Source organism: Trachurus trachurus (assembly GCF_905171665.1).
Source record: "Trachurus trachurus genome assembly, chromosome: 13".
Lineage (NCBI taxonomy): Eukaryota > Metazoa > Chordata > Actinopteri > Carangiformes > Carangidae > Trachurus > Trachurus trachurus.
This window is the reverse complement of record NC_139892.1, coordinates 23,205,320-23,225,865: the sequence shown is the minus strand read 5'-3', so window position 1 is coordinate 23,225,865 and position 20,546 is coordinate 23,205,320. Positions and strand designations below refer to the sequence as shown.

The 20,546-nt window shown below is 40.7% G+C and overlaps 2 protein-coding genes across 5 annotated transcripts in view; one reads left to right on the top strand and one right to left on the bottom strand.

Moving 5' to 3' along the window:
- map4k1 (mitogen-activated protein kinase kinase kinase kinase 1) overlaps positions 1–13,282 on the bottom strand; it is a 34,931-nt gene extending 21,649 nt beyond the window's left edge. For 2 of the 3 annotated variants that reach the window (XM_083985789.1, XM_083985790.1), the window contains exon 1: positions 7,811–8,034. In XM_083985789.1, the coding sequence (XP_083841915.1) occupies positions 7,811–7,918 (108 nt within the window). In that variant the 5' untranslated portion in view covers positions 7,919–8,034. Of the gene's footprint in view, positions 1–7,810; positions 8,035–13,228 lie in introns of those variants that run through there. The other variant, XM_083985791.1, reaches the window with a different exon arrangement.
- Positions 13,283–14,457: 1,175 nt separating this feature from the next.
- eif3k (eukaryotic translation initiation factor 3, subunit K) lies at positions 14,458–19,263 on the top strand. Of its 2 annotated transcripts, none has more exons than XM_083984334.1 (8): positions 14,458–14,626; positions 15,584–15,682; positions 16,077–16,197; positions 16,826–16,900; positions 17,196–17,262; positions 17,458–17,535; positions 18,758–18,883; positions 19,107–19,263. In XM_083984334.1, exons 1-8 carry the CDS (start codon positions 14,565–14,567, stop codon positions 19,136–19,138), a joined length of 660 nt encoding a protein of 219 aa, XP_083840460.1. In that variant the 5' UTR covers positions 14,458–14,564; the 3' UTR covers positions 19,139–19,263. The 2 variants fall into 2 exon arrangements, with proteins under 2 accessions (XP_083840460.1, XP_083840459.1); XM_083984333.1 differs by having other exon boundaries at positions 16,823–16,900.
- The last annotated feature ends 1,283 nt before the right edge of the window (positions 19,264–20,546 follow it).

The window sequence follows — 20,546 nt, the reverse complement described above, 5'->3', positions numbered from 1 at the left end:
CAGATGCAGACTTGCAGTCAGCTTCATCAAGTCTGAGTCAATTCTCAAACTTTGATCCCAGGGTAATTGTTACTCATACCTTAAACTGGGTGTAGAGCTGCACAGGAAACATTACTGTAAAAACATCAATAAAAGCAGACATCTATATTTAAAGTGTACAGACGGGAAGGATAGAAATCTTGACTCAACAGTGAGCAGAACAAGAGTTAAATTTGCTGATGAATCTTTTTTTAACTCACAGAATGTGATTTAAGAGTAATACTTTTCCACCATCATCAAATGAGACTAAGAACAGGAAGTGACCATATGAAAACATGTTCACCAGATGGTGAATGTTTGTATTTTTATTTACCACAGAGTTGGAGAGGAGTGTATGGAGGTTAGTCAGATTCCACATTGACTGTATATTTGACAAATTAATTTTAGTGAATTAAATAGTGAATGTTGATGTTTTTACATGGGGGTTGTGCTGTGAATAATCTGATCACACACACAGCCTCTGTAGGTCATTACTTATTGACTCAAATTGTATTTTCAAATATGCCAATCAAATCCCATGATGGTGTGGAGGATGAATTAAGTTACAAACACATGATAACAAAGTTACCTCCGTTAATTGACAGAACGTTTTCAGAGATGAAAAGAGCGAAAAGAATGATTTGTAACTGACAACCATACGTTTCTGAAACTATACAAGTGGTGTTGAATGAAACCTTAAGTCACTCATCTACCATGATGTGTTCAAGGTCAGATTGTGTAACATCGGAAACTAAAAGACAGTTTGTTCATCACCTAACATAACTTTATTAACACGTGATGAGAGAAATATCCCGATACGGACCAGCATGTTCACATTTCTGTTGATTAGTGACATGTTGCTACAACTATTAAACAGATTACAGAGCAGTGTGGGACAGAGATTCATGGTAATAACTTAAGTGATTCTCTGACACCTCATCTAGCATCGTCATCAGGTCAAAATCTGTATCTACAGTATCCAGTACAGTATTACCCCTCATCTTGAAGCTCAGTGGTCAGAAGGAGAGTTCTGGGCATTTAACATTTTGCAGGTCACTGAGTTGTGACGCCCAGGTGGGTGGAAAGATAGTGATCTCAAAACTACATCGTAAGTGGCATATCAGCCATGTAACTTTAAACCCGGACTGGGCTGGAGATTAAGTTCAATCTTTTGCCTCTTTAACAGTATTTTAATACACCAATATAAAGTAAACTATAGAGTCTTCAAATCAAGCACTAAAAAGAATTAGAATTCGATGCAGTAGAGTTTTATTCACTTAACAGTCAACAAAACCCGAGCCGTGTCCCAAGAAAAGTAAAAGTAACATGACCCAAGCATGCTACAGGACACGACTGACTTCATCCTCCTTTACCATGCCTTATATACCTTTGTCATAGTCATTAGTTTTAAACTCTGACAGGTTTATTACATTAGTTTGCATGTATCTCTTTTCCTTCATGGTCCCCCTGCTCTCACTTCTACCCTCCACCATAACACTATTACTCTTTTTATTACTCGTTCTGATCACCTTATCACCAAATGACTGTAGCTCAAATCCTCTACACAGTCTTTTTCTCTGGAGCGCTCCTTTCCTATACTAGAGGGGCCCCCGGGTTCCTCCACATAATTCATGACCCACGTGGCCTCTTACAGCAGACCTGCAAAAGATGGGACTGAGATGGTTTTACTCCACCGCCTCTTCAATACTCTTCACACCCTGTTCTTATCCAATCTGTGTTTGGATAAGAACCCCCCCCCTTTTTGGGGATCTCCATGCAGGTCGAAAGTTCACAAGACGAAGGTTCACAGGGATTCAACGAGTATTGTGTAGATCTAACTTCTATGGAGGATATTCATTAAGAGCAACAGGAGCTTAAAATAAAGATTAATCAAATGTTTAAAATGATATCAACGTAAGAATTAAACATATATCACATAATAAATTAAATACACTCTTTGGATTATATAGGTGTCATAATAGGGCCTACACATACTATGTTCTCCTTCATTATATAGGCCATTATGCACAAAATTTGACACTATACACTGTTCTACAGTTATTTTCTCTGCAGTTCTTTGTCTATAAGGAAAGTGAGAAAGTGATGGGAAAGTTGTTGGGGAGAGAAGGAATGAAGTGCATGACATGACATGACATGACTGAGAATCTCCACAGACAATCTGTCCAGCACTTCTGTTTCAGACCAAACACTTTCAAAATAGATGGCTTTCCCATCATCCCCAGCTATTCTGTGTTTAATTCCACACTGGCATGAGTAGAGCCTCTACTAGCATGGCCTTATAGCTGCTCATAGCACCAGCAGCCGTAAAGTTCACACACTTGATGTGAGTAGGATCCACCCTATACACACATACGACTTATGTGAATGCTGCCCACGTATATGGATAGTTTGCTTTCAGTTTGTGTTTTGATGATTTTAGCATTTAGAGAATTTCTGGCGATGAGGTTTATTTAAGAAGACATATACGTACATCCTTGAATCAAAATGCAATTCAGTATTTCTTTTCTCTAGATGTGAAGAATTTTGATAGAATGAACAAAGAAGACTCATGTCAACTCGATTTGACACATATAGGAAACTGTGTAAATAATATTAAGGTGCAGCTCTCAGTTGAGGTCTGATGTTGTCCAACAAGTAAAACAAGGTACTATTGTCAACATAATGGTGGAGTTGAAGAAAGAAAAGAAAACAGTGTGATGTCTCAGCTGGTAGAAATGCTGTTTGGGTGCATGCCACCAAAGACGACACTTCACACTGCTAAATGTCCCCAAGTGTCACCGTGAAACAATTCACAGGTCCAGTAGTCTCCCCTATTACATACAGCTTTTTAAATATTTTGTAACTTTTTGTGTAATTGTTATCACTTTCATGTAAAATTATTTAAAGCTGTCTTCAAATAAGGATTCCCACTGCAGCTTGACACACGGTTGAGGAGAAAACTATATAGCCTAAACTACATTACGAGTGTTTTACTGATATTATAACATGAAAGTTCTGGCGTAATCTTGACTATTGATATTGAAGCTCTGTTAAAGCCAAAAACAATTTAGACTGGAAACATAATTCAACTTACAGTTTTTCGAAAACAAACTGAGTAGCTGAGCTGAGTGCTGTTAACCACATTAACATCACAATAACGGCATGATGTGGACAAAATACGTAGTATAAAGAATGGTCATAACACACACAATCGAGTACGTGTTTTTTGCTGTGTATTGCGGTAAAAAAAAAGTAGGCTTTTAATGTGTGTGTGTGTGTGTGTGTGTGTGTGTGTGTGTGTGTGTGTGTGTGTGTGTGTGTGTGTGTGTGTGTGTGTGTGTGTGTGTGTGTGTGTATCCACATGCAAAGGAAGACCAACTATGCAAATCTCAATCAGGGGCTACTGACCTGTTTAGAGGAAGTGTGCTCACTCTATAGCCAACCTGCTTTGCATCAGCTACATTTCCAGTTAACTGTATTTCACAGCAGAACAGTTTGAGCACAGTGACAATTAGCATGTGACTGAACATCTTGTCTCTGTGAAATCTGATGTTCAATAAAGTAGCAAACACACACTTTAAGTAAAATGACCCAAACTAAGGACCAAAGCTATAAAAGTTCTATTCTTACATGTTTGTTTGTTTTTCAAATCAAACATATATAACATTGAACATCGAAGCAGAAAATAAGTCAAATCTAATAACTTATATTACCACAAGTGAAAACCAGAGAGAGTACTAGAGTCAGCGCTCAGTTTTTGTGTGTTGACTTGCGTCAGTAAACCTCATCACACACCAGTGGACTGTGGTAGGAAGCTGGAGAACCTGAACCCAGACAGAGGAGAACATGAAACTCCACACTAAGAGGCTGCTCTACTGTAACAGTTCAATATAAACATCTGGGCTGCTGTGCAAAAATTGCATGTTAACTGTCCATCAGTGGTTATGTTATGTTATGATTGGCTATAGGGCTGCACCACATATGCAAAAAAACAAAAAAAAAAACATCATTGCAATCCTATGGGCATGATGTGATTTTTGTTAGCTCTTGTACCAAACAAACATTACAACAATGCTCAACAATGCTGTTATTCATTTTATCTTGATAAAAAAAACATAACAAAATGCATCTCTTGCAATTTGGATATTGCACATGGCTATATTGCAATTTTGATTACACTGTGCAGCCCTAATTGGCTAACATCAAATCACAAAAACATTCAGATAGATAAAGATTAGTGATAATATATTAGAATAAATCCAGCTAAATTAATTTCATAAATTAACGTATTGTATAGATTATAATGACAAGGAAGCTTGATAGTTAATTTATGAATAGGGGGTGGGAGTAAATAAATTTCACTTATTCCCACTCCTTTTCAGTTATGAAAAATCTAATTATTTTCAATTTAAATTATTTTTCATGTGTTGTCTTTGTAAAGTATTTATTTGCTATGTCTGTCCATTAATGTGTTATTTCTTAATTCTTTTAACATGCCCGAAATAAACTGAAACTAACTAAATAACTAAGATATTCTCAGATATTGGTGTTAAAGAAAGCCAATATGGCCGACACAGGTTGTGTTAAATGACTGCTGTGTAGTGGTGCAGTTAATAAGCTACTGTAATCTGTTCCTCTCGCACGGTCAACAGCTTCCACCCAAAGTATGACGAAGCTAATTAATTTTTTTCTGTCTTAGAAGACAAAGTTGAGAAAAAGAGAAGAGAAAGTGTGACTATTACAAAGGTGTGCCGCCAGAATACGTCAAAGCTGATGTGAAGAACGATGACGTGACCCGAGGCGAGTGCTTTGAACGCCCCATCTCTCTCCACTCTGACCTACACAGTCTTGAATGTCACAGTAAACCGCCTGCACTGCTGTGTTACCCCTGAAGTCAAGAGCTGCACATGAACGAAAGGTAAAAGAGTTTTACAAACATAACTTCACACTGTCGAGTGCAGGGAGGAGACGGTCGGTCCTGAAAGTGTCAAATGAGTCTCTCACGTCCATTTATACGCATGTATACAGTATATATACACACACACAGCGGGGAAAATAAGTAACTGTCAACATTTTTCTCAGAAAATACATCTCTAATAGAGCTATTGACATGACATTTTCACCAGATGTCAGCAACAACCCAAGTAATGCATGCACACATACAAAGAAATCCAAACATTTATGTCCTGGATTAAGTAATGTGTAATAAAGTGAAATGACACAGGGAAGAACAGGAGGTATTTAGAAAGTAACCCTGTCCTCTATAAGTGCAAAGTAATATCAGATGGTTTAGTCCAAATTGACGCCTATGAAAAGGTTTCTCTTCATCAAGGTGTCACACAGGAAGCATCTCATGATGGGGAAAAGCAAAGAGCTCTCTCAAGACCTTTAGAAACTTATGTTGCAGAACATACTGATGGCATCGGTTACAGGCGTATCTGAATGCACCGTTTTATCCGTTAGTGCCGTTATCCAGAACTGAAAAGAATATAATTTTACCATAAACTGGCCAGGACCAGGTGATTTCTGGCAGAGTCAAAAGAAAACTAAGAAGAGTTTTCCAAGAGCCAAGGACCACAGAGAGCTTTAGAGAGACCTGCATTTAGCAGGTACAGTTGTAATAAAAAAACAATGAGTAGGCCTAGTGCACTCAACCGCCATGGCCTCTATGCCTGCTCACCATGCAAGTCTATTGACGTGCTCAATACGTATTTCCCCGCTGTATATATATTTATATTGGGCATTTTTGCCTTTATTTGATGATATAGATGAGAGACACAGGAAATGGGGAGGCAGCGAGAGGGGGAATGACATGCAGTAAAGGGCTGCCCGATGCAGGATTCGAACTGGGGCCGACTGCAGCGAGGACTATAGTCTCTACCTATGGGTCGCCTGCTCCACTCACTGCGCCACATGACACCCCATAATGAGAAGTTCTGACAGATTGTTCCAGCGCCGCATCCAGATCTCAAGTTTTAATATTCATAAATGAGCCCACTGTGGCTGACTGTAACTTTAATGTGAACTATCAACAACTCACTGAACTTTTCCATAGTGATTGTTTCAGGTGGAAAGTACCAGAGAATCCTGAGAATACTGCTCACCTACACCAGAGACCACACACTCAGCTTATCAACCTACATTTTCTTTTTTAAGTAACAAGATAAAGAAACTTGGAATCCAGTCTTTTGTAGAGATTCAATGTGAAACTAGAAGCAACTGTGGTTTAATTTGAAACATTAGATCCTGTGGTTTTCTTTGCTGCTTAAAATATGATTGTTCTCTAGATCTTGCTGTGAAGAAAACAGATGTCAGCAGGTTTCTGAATTCACCAGGGGAGCAGAGGCTCTGGCTGTGGAGAGACAAGTTTCTCTGGAGTTTTCAAATGCACTTTTGGTATTACTATGGACAGAATTCCTCTAGTGCTTTCTCTGTTTTGGAGTAGCAGCAGTTTCAGAGGCAGATACCTCAAAACCTCAGCTCTTAAAACCAAGTGTGCCCGCAGAATTAGATTGCGTATCAACTAATGCTTTGAACACAGAGCAATTTGAGATGAAGATAAAAGTTATTCCTGTTCCATAACTGAGGGATGGGGAATTGATTCAGTGCCATGGTAACAAAGTAGAACCAGTGTTAAACAATTGCATGTTGTATTTTGTATGTATAATACACATATTTAACATTTATGAAATATTTCAATGCTTTGTTGTATAATAAAATAGCACCTTTCCTATTCAGCTACAGAAACAAATGTTTCTGTCTGTCTGAATTCAACATACAGGCAATAACACAACCAAGGTTTTTGCTGTATTGTGTACCTTAGTGCCGGAATGCAGACAAACAATCATTATGTTTAACTGAACACAAGGACACAGACTCTTTGTTATGAAGCCAGTTCTCAGTCAAAGACACAGCAGCTCAAAGCCTGACTCTTAAAATATATTTTCCAGAGAGACTATGACAAACAAAAATCACAAAAGAAGACACACTAAGTGAAATCACAGACAAGGAGCAGGGAGAATGTATGGAGGGTCGTCCCCCATCAGTGTCCTGGTCTCATGGTAGATTACATCTGAAGAAAGCTCAGTGTATTTGAATCACCATTCAGACACCACAGTCATTCAACGATGTGTTATAATGAGAACCTCAAGTCTTAAAATAGTTTTTACACAACTGAAAACACCAAATCATCTCCAGAAGATCTACAACGCAGCATCCGAGTTGACGCTGACTTCTGTTTCAGTTGGAGTAACATTCTCGAAAAGTTCTTCAGCTACCGACAAGAATACTTTCGCTTTTTGTAAAAAAAAAAAAACCCACTTCCTCCAGCACAGTTGGAGCCTGCACTGGGGGTTGTGATTACATTGATCCACTGAAATTAAGACAAATCACACCTGTAGTTTCATCTAAACTCAAGAAATCCCCCAGGAGTACACCACATCATACTTGACCCACGAGAAATCAAATACTGTATATTTACTCATTTACTGCTGTAGATGAACCATGAGACCACACAAGTGAGCAGCTCACACAGTTGGCAGAAGTAAGACACGCTCGACTTGTCCTGAAGATAAAAAGGGATGCCTGCAGCCAGCGAGGCAAACATCTGCCTCACACTATAATGAAGTCAGGCCGGTGAACAGCTTTAAATATTAAGTAGTAAGTATTTGATGGTAAAATACATGAAAAAAATACAAGGTTTTGATTCGTCACGAGCTGAAATCACTTTCCGATCTGAAATGAAACACCGCTCAGTCATCAGTGTCACTCACAAGAGCAGTTCATCACTCACCTTGTAGACTTCTCCGTAGGTTCCTCCTCCAACTCTCAGCAGGATCTCAAAGTCATCCTGAGGGTTCCTGGTGGAGATATCCAGAGCCGCCCTGTGTTGAAAATCCATTTTGAGGTTTATGTTACTGATCGTCCTGGTCAGACATGTCACACACACTCCATGTCACGCTCACAAACATTTACATCCACTGCCAACAAAACTCTTGAGGTATGGGCTGCTGAGAAAACACACTCCGTCGCTCTTTGTCCGACTCGCTTAGCTGCTGTCACACACTCTCTCTCACACACACACACACACACACACCTTCCTGTTTCTGTTTCTCAGCGTGCTATTGATCCTCCCTCCGTCCCTCTCTCTCTGTCACACCTTCCCCTGTTCTCTCACAGACATTTTTTTCTCTTAGCTCATTTACATAATCCAGTTTCTTGTTGGGCCTGTATGTGTGTGTGTGTGTGTGTGTGTGTGTGTGTGTGTGTGTGAGCTCGATAACGACAATGTATTACACATTTTATGTTTTTGTTGTGTGTTTACTTATATATCTAATTTAAAGATATTTTAAAATGAGGACTTTAAGTACAATATCTTCATAGCAGCAATACAAAGACTTGTGTGTATGTGTGTTTGTGTGTGTGTGTGTGTGTGTGTGATAGGGAACGTATGGGTGGCTGTGTATGCACAGTGTGTAGCTGATTAATTACTGCAGTTGTACTGTTTGGGGTTTTCAGGTTTCAGTCTCAGCTCACGCCTACTGACATGTGTTTGTGTGTGTGTGTGTGTTGCAGCTTTGCAAGAAGAGTCACTCGTGCTTGGAGCTCCCTGTCAGCTTCCTGTTAAGAAGCATTTCCCCACAGATAAATGAGGGGCACCCGTTACATCCTGTTAACAGGTTAGAATGACTGTATCAGCTGTCTATCTGCTCTGATGATACTATTTGTGCTATTTCAGTCTTTTTTTAACTTAAATTATTAGAGTAGCCTACACTCTCCTGTCCTCTTCATCTGGCTGTCCACACACTGTAAAAAAAAATGTCACTGTAAAATAACAGTAAAATACTGGCAGCAGGGACGTCAGCATCTTACTGTAATTTTACAGCTCATCAACTGTTATTTATTTTAACAGTATAGTACTGTATTTTGAATTACAGCAGGCTATGTTTTGGGTGCAGCAGTATTTTACAGCTCATTTGCCGTAATTTCTCAACAGTATGGCTACATTACCGTATGTTGGATTATCTACAGTACAGGATGGTAGAATGACTGGGTTAAAGTAATTTTACAGCTTATCTACTGTATTTTTCGAACAGTATATTACCATATTTTGGATTACAATACATGACAGTATAGGATAACTGTGAGTTATGGCAATTTGTAACAGTTTATTCAAAAGTATATTAAAGGGGAACTATGCAAGTCCGCTCGCTTTTCCGCTGTTTTGGTTACGCTGCTCTCAGCCATATGCATCTGTTTACAACAAAGCCGGTGAAAAATCAATAAATGGAGCGGTGGATAACGTTACGATGTTAAGGCGCGTGTGTTTGTGTAGTCTTAACCGTCATAGAGCGCGTTTGTGTCGCAGGGGGCGGAGACGAGAGCTGGGACACCGGGGCGGCGACCGAGTAACTACACTGATGTTGTAAGGTTGGTTTTCAGCCGTGAGATGCCAGGTGAAGGCAGAGAGCCTCCGTTCTCACTCGTAACAAGTCACAAGTCATGTAGTTAACTATCACAATTACTCCAGAGCTTTAAATGTAGCATAGCCACGGGAGAAATCCTGCTCAGTTCCTCTTTAAATCTGCTATTTTGCATTGAATTCATATGCCCACAAATTAAAAAAATAATAAATTGTTAAAGGCCCCATGCTGTGCACTTTTCTCTGGGTTTATTTACCTGCTGATATCCCTAACAAGATGTATCATTGGTTTTGAGTATCTGTGATCTGCTTAATATCGTTAATACTGCCCCTTTCTGTTGCCTCTTTCTGGAGCTCTACCAGGCACAGGTCATTTGGCCAATCAGAAGAGAGAATGAGAATCTCTCCTCTGATTGGCTGACTGTTTTTGAGTGGTATGTGGTCAGGCCAATCACAGGCAAGTAACTGGAACCAAAGCTGCATTCATAAAAATTGAAAAAAAACAACTGGTCATGGTGGGCGGAGTTACCTTGTGTGTGACATCACAGAAAGGAGGAAGTGCTATCTGCTCGTCTCAAAGAGAATGTTCCTACAAATGGGCGGTGTGTGTTTCTCCGTTTATGACCAGTTTGATGCATGGGGCAGTATATACGTGGCCCAGAGACCCCCCCAAGCACGAAAAAATAACCAAAATCACATTTTTCATGCCATGGGGCCTTTAAGTCAATTTACCCATATGTTTATCATGACTGTCAGATCCACAAGTCCTACAATTAACATGCAAGCCATCAGAAACACATCCAACAACAACATCCACCAACAAAAAGTCTTTATCATGGTGGTTCTCCAGTTTCACAGAGAAGCACCTCTCTGATCTCAACAACTAGGCTACTCTCCAATATCTAAACCTTCTTTCTTAGAAAAAACACTGAATGACTCATTAAACACACTAAAACCTCAGCAGGCTTCTTTCCACCAGGGCAGCATAATAACAAGTTTCAGTCACTGATTTAGTACTGTCATCTCTGCCTTGATAGATAATAGCCTAATAAATAAATAGATAGCCTAGATAAATAAATAAATAAATACACAAATAACATCTATGCTGCGCTCTTCATTGACAATACAATGCACATTTTAAATGAACTGCAAGTCGCCCTCAAAATGGGCTGTTATGTTTCTGCTGGAGGTTGTTCGGCTTCATTTTTCAGGATTCTTGTAACTGTTGTAAATGTTAATTCTTTGTTTCTAATTTCAGCAACAGCTGCTCTCTGTACAGTCACATGTTTAGGAGGGTAACCATGACAACCGAGGTCCAGTAGTACGCATGCCAGGACCTATTTCAGGAGACACACTGAGGGACTGGTTGCTGAGCTGATGAGTGTCGTTCATATCTGTCAGAGAATCAGTGACTACATGTGACCCTCAGGTTGGCTTAAAGTCAGTCAGGAGGATTTACTCTCCTCACATTATTAATTAGGAGATTCAGTCTGATCAAACTGTTGATGGGAACACATTGATCATGTTCAATCTGTTGCTTCCTGTTTGATACTGTGTACCGGTAGGTTTCATTTTTACTTGGTTCTTTTATTTCTGCTGCACCAAGCTGCTGCAACAGGATATCTTTCATCTTATTTTAGGGAACCTGATTAGGAGGTTAAAAAAACAGATGCTTGTGTGGATCCTTACTTGTTATGTACTATGAATAACCCACTGATGTAAAAATGTTCATATTTGGGAGACATATTGAGGATTAAAAGGACAGTAACATAGCTGGGTGTGTTATTCATTAATGGGTTAAACATAATAACAAACCAACAGAAAGGTTAACATCTGTCTTACTATCAAAAATAACCTTTGACATTCAGCCACCCTGCTCTGGTTCACTGCTTACACTTTCATATCTATAATGTGGCTACAAATACGCCCACATGTGACAGACACATGACACAGGCAAATTGACCACAAATAACTGCCACGGGGGCACTGCAAAGGTTATTAACAAAGCTGGTGCAAACAATCTTCAAATATTTAACACCTTAATGAGAAAAGCATGAACCTGAAAGCAGAACGGAGTCTGACCACTCGTCTTTCACCTCACCCAGACGTCTGAGTGAGTAGACCACTTAGCGTGTAACGGCGCGAATGTGTAGCTGACAAATCTACAGAAACTATGTGATGTATTGACATCAACCTGGAACACACTCTCAAAGGAGCATTCACAGCATCCCGTAGAGCCCACGACAGCCAGGACTGAGATTTGAGAGTTAAAGGAGGAAGTATCCAATGGGCAGTGTCAGGTTTATAGTTTAGATCATGTCACCTATCGTCAGTGTTATTGAGCTGTAGCTATCACTTATTTTCTTGGTATACTCATTTTCTTCTAATGTGACCCCTCTTCCTTGTGGGGTGCCTCAAGGGTCTATTTTAGGCCCATTGTAAATGTTGCCCCTTTGGGACTACAGATGGAAATTAGCTGCTGAAGCTAAAGTACAACCATCTCTTCTTTGTTCTATACAATTGATCAATGGTATTCTACACTGTCCTGTATTAAACTAAATAAACTAAACAAACCTTGGATCCATTCTCCGCAAACATTATGTGTCTTTTCATTGTTACGCTGATGATGTTCAGATTTATCTCCCCTTAAAAATGAATTGTAAAGACTGTATTACTGACATCAAGACTTGGATTTCCTAAATCTAAATGACAGTAAGACTGAAGGCACAGTGTTTGGGCGTCATGAACGTTACAGTGATTGGGTTGTTGCTCTGCCCAGCCCCCCTCCCTGGGTTCAAAAAATGGCTCTGTCATTAAGAGCCTTGGTGTCATGTTTGACAGTGAGTTTAAATTTGACTGGCAAATTGGCTCTGTAGTCAAAGTCGCCTTTTTCCAGCTGCGACTTCTGGCCAAGGTAAAACCATACCTGTCTCCTAGTGACCTGGAGAAGGTTATCCATGCCTTTAATCCTTCGAGGTTGGATTATTGTAATTCATTGTATGTAGGGTTACACCAGCGTTCTTTGCGACGTCTGCAGCTAGTGCAGAACGCTGCTGCTCGCCTTCTGACAGGCACAAAGAAACTGGAGCATATAACCCCAGTTCTGCCCTCTCTGTACTGGCTTCCTGTCCGGTTCAGAATTGATTTTAAGATCCTGAAGTTTGTTTTTAAAATTTTGAATGGTATGGCCCCTTAAACCTAGCTGAACTCATACATTCACAGACCAATTAGAGCCCTGAGGTCTGCAAATGAACTAAACCTGGATGTGCCTAAATGCAGGCCTAAAACTATAGGCGATTGAGCATTTGCAGTGGTTGCCCCTAAGCTGTGGAACAGTTTACCACTGCATATCCGGTCATTAGAGACCCTGGAGACGTTTAAATGCTCTCTTGAAACTAATTTTTTCTCCCAGGGGTTTCGGACCTGTGTGAGATGACAGTTGTTTTGTGTGTTGAATGAATCTCTATCTCTGTTATTGCTGAAATTGTCTTTTTGAAATTTTGTTATTTATTTTATGTAAAGCACCTTGGTCAACCTAGGTTGTAAATAAGGTGCTTTATAAATAAATGTGACCTTGACCTTGACCTATTAATTGTCTGATCAATAAATTATCATTCCACAGAAAAATAAACAATTGTTTGTTTTGGTTAAAAAGATAGTTCTACCACAGTGAATAATGTTACGGACGTTTTGTTGTGTCCAGTTCATGTTTCTATTTTGTCACATTTATTATCGCGGTCACTCACTGAGTTTTGAGCCTCAGCTGTAGGACCTCTGTGTTTCACTCACCTCTGTCAGCACAGAGACTTCCTCTAATGTGCTCTCATCCAAGACCGTGCAACCTCACAGGCTCCAGTAGCTGGTCCTGACCTCTGACCGCACTGGGTGATGTGAGAGAGAAAGTTTGCTGTCATTACATTATTCTGATTGTGGGCATACCGGTATGTCAAATCCACACAAAACATAAAAAATGACAAATTAGAAAAGCTTGTTTGGAAAAATTAGGTACACCCGGCCAGTTTACATGTTTCTGATTCTTGAAGTGAAAAAAATACAGCCCCTTTCTTCCAGTTGTTGATGTTGTTTAGTTTGTGACCTTAACAAACGGAAAAAATAATAAATTACTCTATGACCTTCTCACCTGACTCACTGGGACTGCTTCATCTCACCCCGACTGTGTGGTTTGCTTTAGCTCACACCTTGTCTTAATTTCCACAGTTCACCTTAACAGCCTTTTCATAATGACATATCTGAAAATGCACATTTTCAAACTGAGAGGATTTTTGATCTTTCTTTAAATCGCCCACTGCTTTATCGGTATCAATATCATTTTCAGGTCCTCAGCATTGTTTAGACGAGTCAGTGGCAGCTTAGAGTCACCACGAGTCTTGAAGAGTCAGCAAAAACAAAAATGTTGTGCTAATTGTGAAAACTGGATGATCAGTTGTGGTTTGTGGCGTTTCACACTTCCCCTGCATAATGATGGTTTGTTGATGCTCTGGCACAGAAGCAGGCAGCCAACAAAGGTCATGTGCTGTTATTAATGCAGCCGTTACTCCGGACTGTCATTATTCATTATTATTTAAGACATATTTATTACCATTTACCACAACAAACTGGCAGATATCGTTTACTCTGAATCACTTGATACAACCAGACTATTGTTACAGTCTATGGGCCAGAGCCAGTGGTGGCGCACAATGCACACACAGCCAAAGAGTATCTTTTAGACACAGCTCACTGTCCTCCTGTGATCCTGTGATCCTGTGGTCACACTGAGGAACTGCAGCACATTAGTAAACCACTTCCGGTTGATACTTTAAAAGTGTAGTTGTGTTTAAAAAAAACAATAAATAAACCTCAAATAAACTAGAAATGACCTTATTTAACTTATACACAGTAAAAGGTTACATGTTCGCTAATCTAAATCAACAGTGGAGCTAACAACCTGGTGGTTAACGGTCCGTCGATAGTTTGGGTCCGTACTGTTTCCGGTCCGCTTGTGCCTCCTTCTTTCCGTTCCGACCCCTTTCTCCTTCCGCCCCGGTGCCTGCTCATCTCCCGTGCCCCACGTGTGGATTTAACTCGGTTTTCGCCTGAACAAAGCGGCAAAAATCAGGACCAAATGTCGGCGTCTTTCGAGCAGATGAGGGCGAACGTGGGGAAGCTCCTGCGGGGCATCGATCGGTATGAATGAGCCTGATACCGGATCTATAACCCGGCCGAGATGCTAACGATAGCTTAGCCTGTTTGCTAATACTCAAGCTAACGTTAGCTCGGTTGTCTCGAGTTAATTGAAAACATATTTCCCCAATGAAAACATCTAAAGTCGCATCGTGAGGATGTCTGACCTCTGCGCCCTGATAACATTTACCTTTATTAAAGAGTTACGTGATGAATTAATTCATGGTTAATTGTTGTATGTGTGAAGCTGCTAAGCACAGCGCGCAGTGCTAACAGATGTTGGCTGATGTTACCTTCTCAACACTGATGACTTATGACAACAGTCGTTTTTACCTGGTTGACTGTCCTGTTAGTCCGCCTTTAATTAGCCAGTGATTGCTTTTCTGTTGGGATTACAGGATATTGATCCTGGAGCTCAGTGGAGCAGGATGAGCAACATGACATCAGCTCACAAAAGAGACGAGATGCGTGAACAGGACAATTAAGCAGCGAAACACATTTATCTTACACATTAAATCATGCTCATTGGAGTCCGTGGCAACTGCATGAGGGCAGAATAATATGTAAACAGATCTTATTGGTAATGATGATAATGATGTGACTGTTATTGGGCCTTGTACTAAACAAGCATGTTCCTTTATATCTGTAGAATATGATTTATAGACCACAACATTTCAATCATGTTCGGTTATGGCATATTTTACCTTGATCGAATAAAGCAGCTCCTGTTATTTGGATATAATAATTCAGCATCCTAACATTTCCATAATATTTTCAATCATTCCCTTTTTTACGACTACTCCAAATAACTTCACTATGACCACCTTGTAGAAGATTTAACCAAATTTGTCATCTAAGAAGGTGCAGGATGCTTCTGACCTGCAGTGCAGAGGAAAAAGCCCGACAACAGGAATCTGATTCGTACACGAAGTAACGTTGTCCTCTTGTATCTCCTCTCAGGTACAACCCAGAAAACCTTGCCACGCTGGAACGCTACGTGGAGACACAAGCCAAAGAAAATGCCTACGACCTGGAGGCCAACCTCGCTGTGCTGAAGCTGTAAGTTACACTGAACCCAACAGCAGTCACTTTTCAAATGTAGACAAATAAAGTAGCTGATTGTGGGGATCTGATCAGCCAGCCACTGATTGTTTATCTGGAGCCTCCTCTGCATGTGAACCATCAGAGGAACCAGAACCAGTCCTGTTAGCTGAGGGGATAATCCGTCCTCTTCACCTCATCAATGTGTCGCTGCCTATTTGGTTGATAACTTGAGTGTGATACTGTGACATGAACAGGAAACGGTTGTGTTTGTGTCCATCTTTATTATCAAGCTTTCTCACTGCTTCCTGTTGCTGTTAGTTTCCTCTGTAAGTTTCTATTTCATCCTCATTCATCAAAGCAAGGATGATGTGAATAAAGCTCTAATCATTACATGTGTGTCTCTCTGTAGGTACCAGTTCAACCCCGCCTACTTCCAGACTCAGGTGACCTCACAGATCCTGTTGAAGGCTCTCACCAACCTGCCACACACCGACTTCACCCTCTGCAAGTGCATGATCGACCAGACACACGTATCCTTTTGGTGCCGCTTCATGTGTTCACAGTGATGTCGTCGGACAGCTGCACTCAGGCTACGTTTTTTTCTGTTTTTCGTGTAATAAAAACAATAAAAACAAAAAAAGATGAATACGAATATAAAACAAGAGGCTGGAGAGACCATGTATGCCATGTGTAACAATATAGAGTAGTACAGTTTCTCTTCCTTCACATATACACAACATGTCATTATGAGTAGCCAAATGTACATAAACACAAATCAGCATAGATAAACACAAAAACAACAAGAACAACAGGGGACGGGGCCATATCATACATGATAATCATATATGATACATAGAAATAAGAGTGGCGCGAGGTCCCCCTAAAGACAGCATCCAGTTTTTGCATCCCACCACGGCAGCATCATTAACACCAAGTGCATCTCGGGCTGAGTTTTAAAGGCACACTGTGTCCGACCGCAGCACGGCCAGTGTTGAGTTCAGTTATAGATGGAGATAACCAACATTTATCCTGGGTGTGTTCAGTTTGCTTTGCATGCAGCGAGTGATGACATGGGTGACATGGTTTGGAGGGTGGGGTGGGTTGGCTGCAAGGGTGCGTCTGGGGGTCGGGGGAGTTTCCTTGACTACTGTGTCGCAGCAAGAGGAACGCCCCATCAGACAGATCCTCTACCTGGGGAACCTGCTGGAGACATGCCACTTCCAGAGCTTCTGGGTACGACACACACACACACACACACACACACAGCTGATAGTATTCTAGCATCTAAGTATGAACAATATTGTCTGTCAACACAAGCGTCACTGTGTCTCTTATTAAATGTGAAGTATCTGAGATAAATAGCATAAATTAATCAGATTTTATATTGATGCAGCCGATTAGCGCATGACCTCCTTGACTTCATTATTGCAACATCTCTATTCTGACCTGATCTATTTTGCAATCGTCTTTTCTAAACGTGTGCAATTGGCATCACCTCATTATGTCCTCTTCTCTGTCTTGCGGACAGACGAGTCTGGAGGAGAACAGAGAGCTCATTGACACCATCACTGGTTTCGAGGACTCTGTTCGCAAGTGTGAGTATCATCGTCTGACTCACAGTGGACATTAATCCTCACAGTAAACACAAGCACTCAGCCGTCTGTGGAAGAAAACAGGAAACAGCCACAGCCCGAACTGAAAAGATCACATTGCATGAATTAAATGAGTCTTTAATGAAACACTATGAAGACTTGTAACTTATCTGTTGTTCAATTCTCCTTCTCCTTCAGTCATCTGCCATGTAGTGGGCATCACCTACCAGACCATCGAGCACCGGTTACTGGCTGAGATGCTGGGAGACCCACTGGGTGAGAGCGTAGACCTGAGTCTGTAAACACAGACCTGCCACAGAGTCACTCAACTGAGTCTTTACAATCCTGCACTACAGCCATGACAGTGAAGTACACCTCCATGTCCCCACACAGTGTTATGTAGTATGATGTTAAAGCAGAAGTAAGTGATATATTTGTGTTAATATAAGTCTTAAATAGTTATATCTTCCGACAGCAATCACTTACATAGAGTGTTTGGACTGAAACACGGGTCTGTCAGTCCCTCTGCTTTGCTCTGAGCCGAGGAGAAAACATTTATCGTATCCTACAGTTTTTATCCAATGAGGAGAGAGAACGGCATGAAGGGCTGTGTGTGCAGCCAAGGGACGCCGTGAATGTGGTGACGTAGGGACGAGGACTGTTATGGTGCGTTCAAGGAAACTCGTAACTCGTGTTTTTCCGACCTGTGAAGTCATACCAGTTCATCATCTGGTACGAGTTCACGGGTCAGAAGTTACGAGTGGCCGCTATAGTGACTTTCACAGGTAAAACAGGTCGGAAAAACACGAGTGGGTTGCCTGGAACGCTACAAAGTCGTAAGTTGTGACTTGAAGCTGTAATTTACGGTTTCAAAAGCCTGCCTGGAACGCAGCATTAGCCAAAACGACCGGATCGCTTACTTCTGCTTTAAACATTTTTCATTGTGCTGTGCTCTAAAAATATACTAACAAATACTAGTGTAGAGTCCTGTATAAGGAATGTTGAGCTTAAACTTAAACTTAAATTTAGGTTCTCAGGAAAATAGCTGCTCATCAGTAAATAGTTAATGAATCGATGTGGTCCATCAACTAACGATTAATGAATTAATCGATAATTTGCATCCCTAGGCCCTAGTTTTTTTTTTTTAATTTACAGAAATTCTGGTATTATGACAACCCTATTGGGGACCCATTGAATTTCCCAGGGACCCACCCAAATCACCACCTGTGGGTCCCGGGGACTCACTACATTGAAAACCTATCAACATCACTGCCTTTGTACCAGCTCAGTGTCACACTGCTGAAGACTCAACTTTCAATACTGTAAAATGAGGGTGTTGTAAAAGTCTTTATTGGTGGTGTGTGAGTGTGTAGCACCTGCTGTTCAATAAGAGTGACACAGTCTGATTCAACTTTAAAGCTCCACTTCATAGTAACACTAAATCAGTGTCTTCCAGTGAACGTCCTAATGGATGCTCTCTCCTCCGTGTTTTTTCCAGACACGCAGGTGAAGGTTTGGATGAACAAGTACGGCTGGACGGAGAACGACGAAGGACAAATCTTCATCTTCAACCAGGAGGAGAGCGTCAAGCCCAAGAACATTGTGGAGAAGATCGACTTTGAGAGTGAGTGCTGCCGAACAGAAAAATGAGGAAATACACGACTAGACACTTAGTCAATGTGGGGTGTAAGCGATCACAGTGGATTGGATCTAGTTAATCGATGTTGAACAGAAGATGAGGCTTGTCTGATGTGTCACGTTGAATGGACAGTGTGATGTGTTTGTGAACTCGATCATTAATCCTCTGTCTCTGTTTTCTCCCCTCTGTCCTCTTTCTCTTTTCACAGGTGTATCCAGCATCATGGCCACATCTCAGTGATGCAAACACACATACACAGACACACAAACACAAACACACACACAAACATCAGTCATGACAGATTAAACTACGGCATATGTTTTCATAACCAGGCTTTTCTCAATAAAAGTAATTTATCATTTACAGTCAGTCTCTGTGGTTCTTCATGCTGCTCTCTCACTTGATCGATGCACAGGTTAATCAGTTGTGACACGTTAACAACCTGCAGGGGGAAGCTCTTCCCAGAAACGATTGAACTTCCTTCTTCATCCAGATCAGGGTGTGGGCTGTGGTCTACGTGGGTGTCAGCATTTGTTATTACATTGTGTATTTGAGTATTAGGTGTGTAGTGGTTTCAGATATGACGACATAGGTGGTTTCCAATCTTTCACCTGCTCAGTAGGATTACAGGTGCTGTGTGTGAGTGATCAGGTGACTGCTGGAGCAACGCTGAGCAGCTGAGGGAGTTCTTGTCATTTCACACTGCATACATTCATGTTTCATCTTTTCCATCTACACCTACAGACCACCCAATCTACTGTCTCGTTTTGAGTGTGGGGTCTGAAGTGTTTTCTTTCTTTCTTTCTTTCTTTCTTTCTTTCTTTCTTTCTTTCAGTCTTTCAAGACTAGGACAAAGCGAAAACAAGCTGGGAATAACATGACAAAAAGACGAGACAAAAAAGATTAGTTCCAAGTAAATGTGACAGGTACATATTACACAGTATAGGGTGAAATACAACAGGAGCTAAATAAAGAAAAAAAATACAGTTTTTTTCATACAAATGCTCTTGTCATAGCAGAAATGTTAACATTAATATCATCAAGGAATGGTAGGCTTTCAGAGGCATTCGTTTTGTAGTGCAGGAGACAGGTCAGAAAGTCCATAATTGTCCTATGCCATCCCACAACTGAGGGGGCTTTATCTGAAATCCAGTGCTGAGGAATATTTCAGTTTCATTAATTATTTCATTATATATATTTCAAGCAAGTCATCACTCCAATATTTTTGTATATTTTTACACAAGACCAGAAGCAGTGAGAGAGAGAGGGTCTGGAGCAACATGTGCTCTGCAGTATCTTAAGTTGAAGTGTTTTCTTGTGATGATGCAAATGTTAATGTTATCAAGAACTGCATACACTTTCTCGTATCAAATAATTTGCCTCACTGTAGTTAACCATTATATATATAAACTCGAATCAAGCTGTGATACTGTTGGTGTTGATCACACTAGTAGGATGGTGTCATGGTGAACCTCCTAATGGATTTCAAATGCAACTGTTCGCTGAGCTTCACTTCTCTACTCTATTTGAATACCTGATGAAATGTAAAGCAGTACATGAACATTTTCAAAGGGTTAGATCAGTCACTGTCACTGCTCTAAGCTTTGCTTGTAAACCCGACTCTTTGCACTTGTTGCCAAATCTGCAC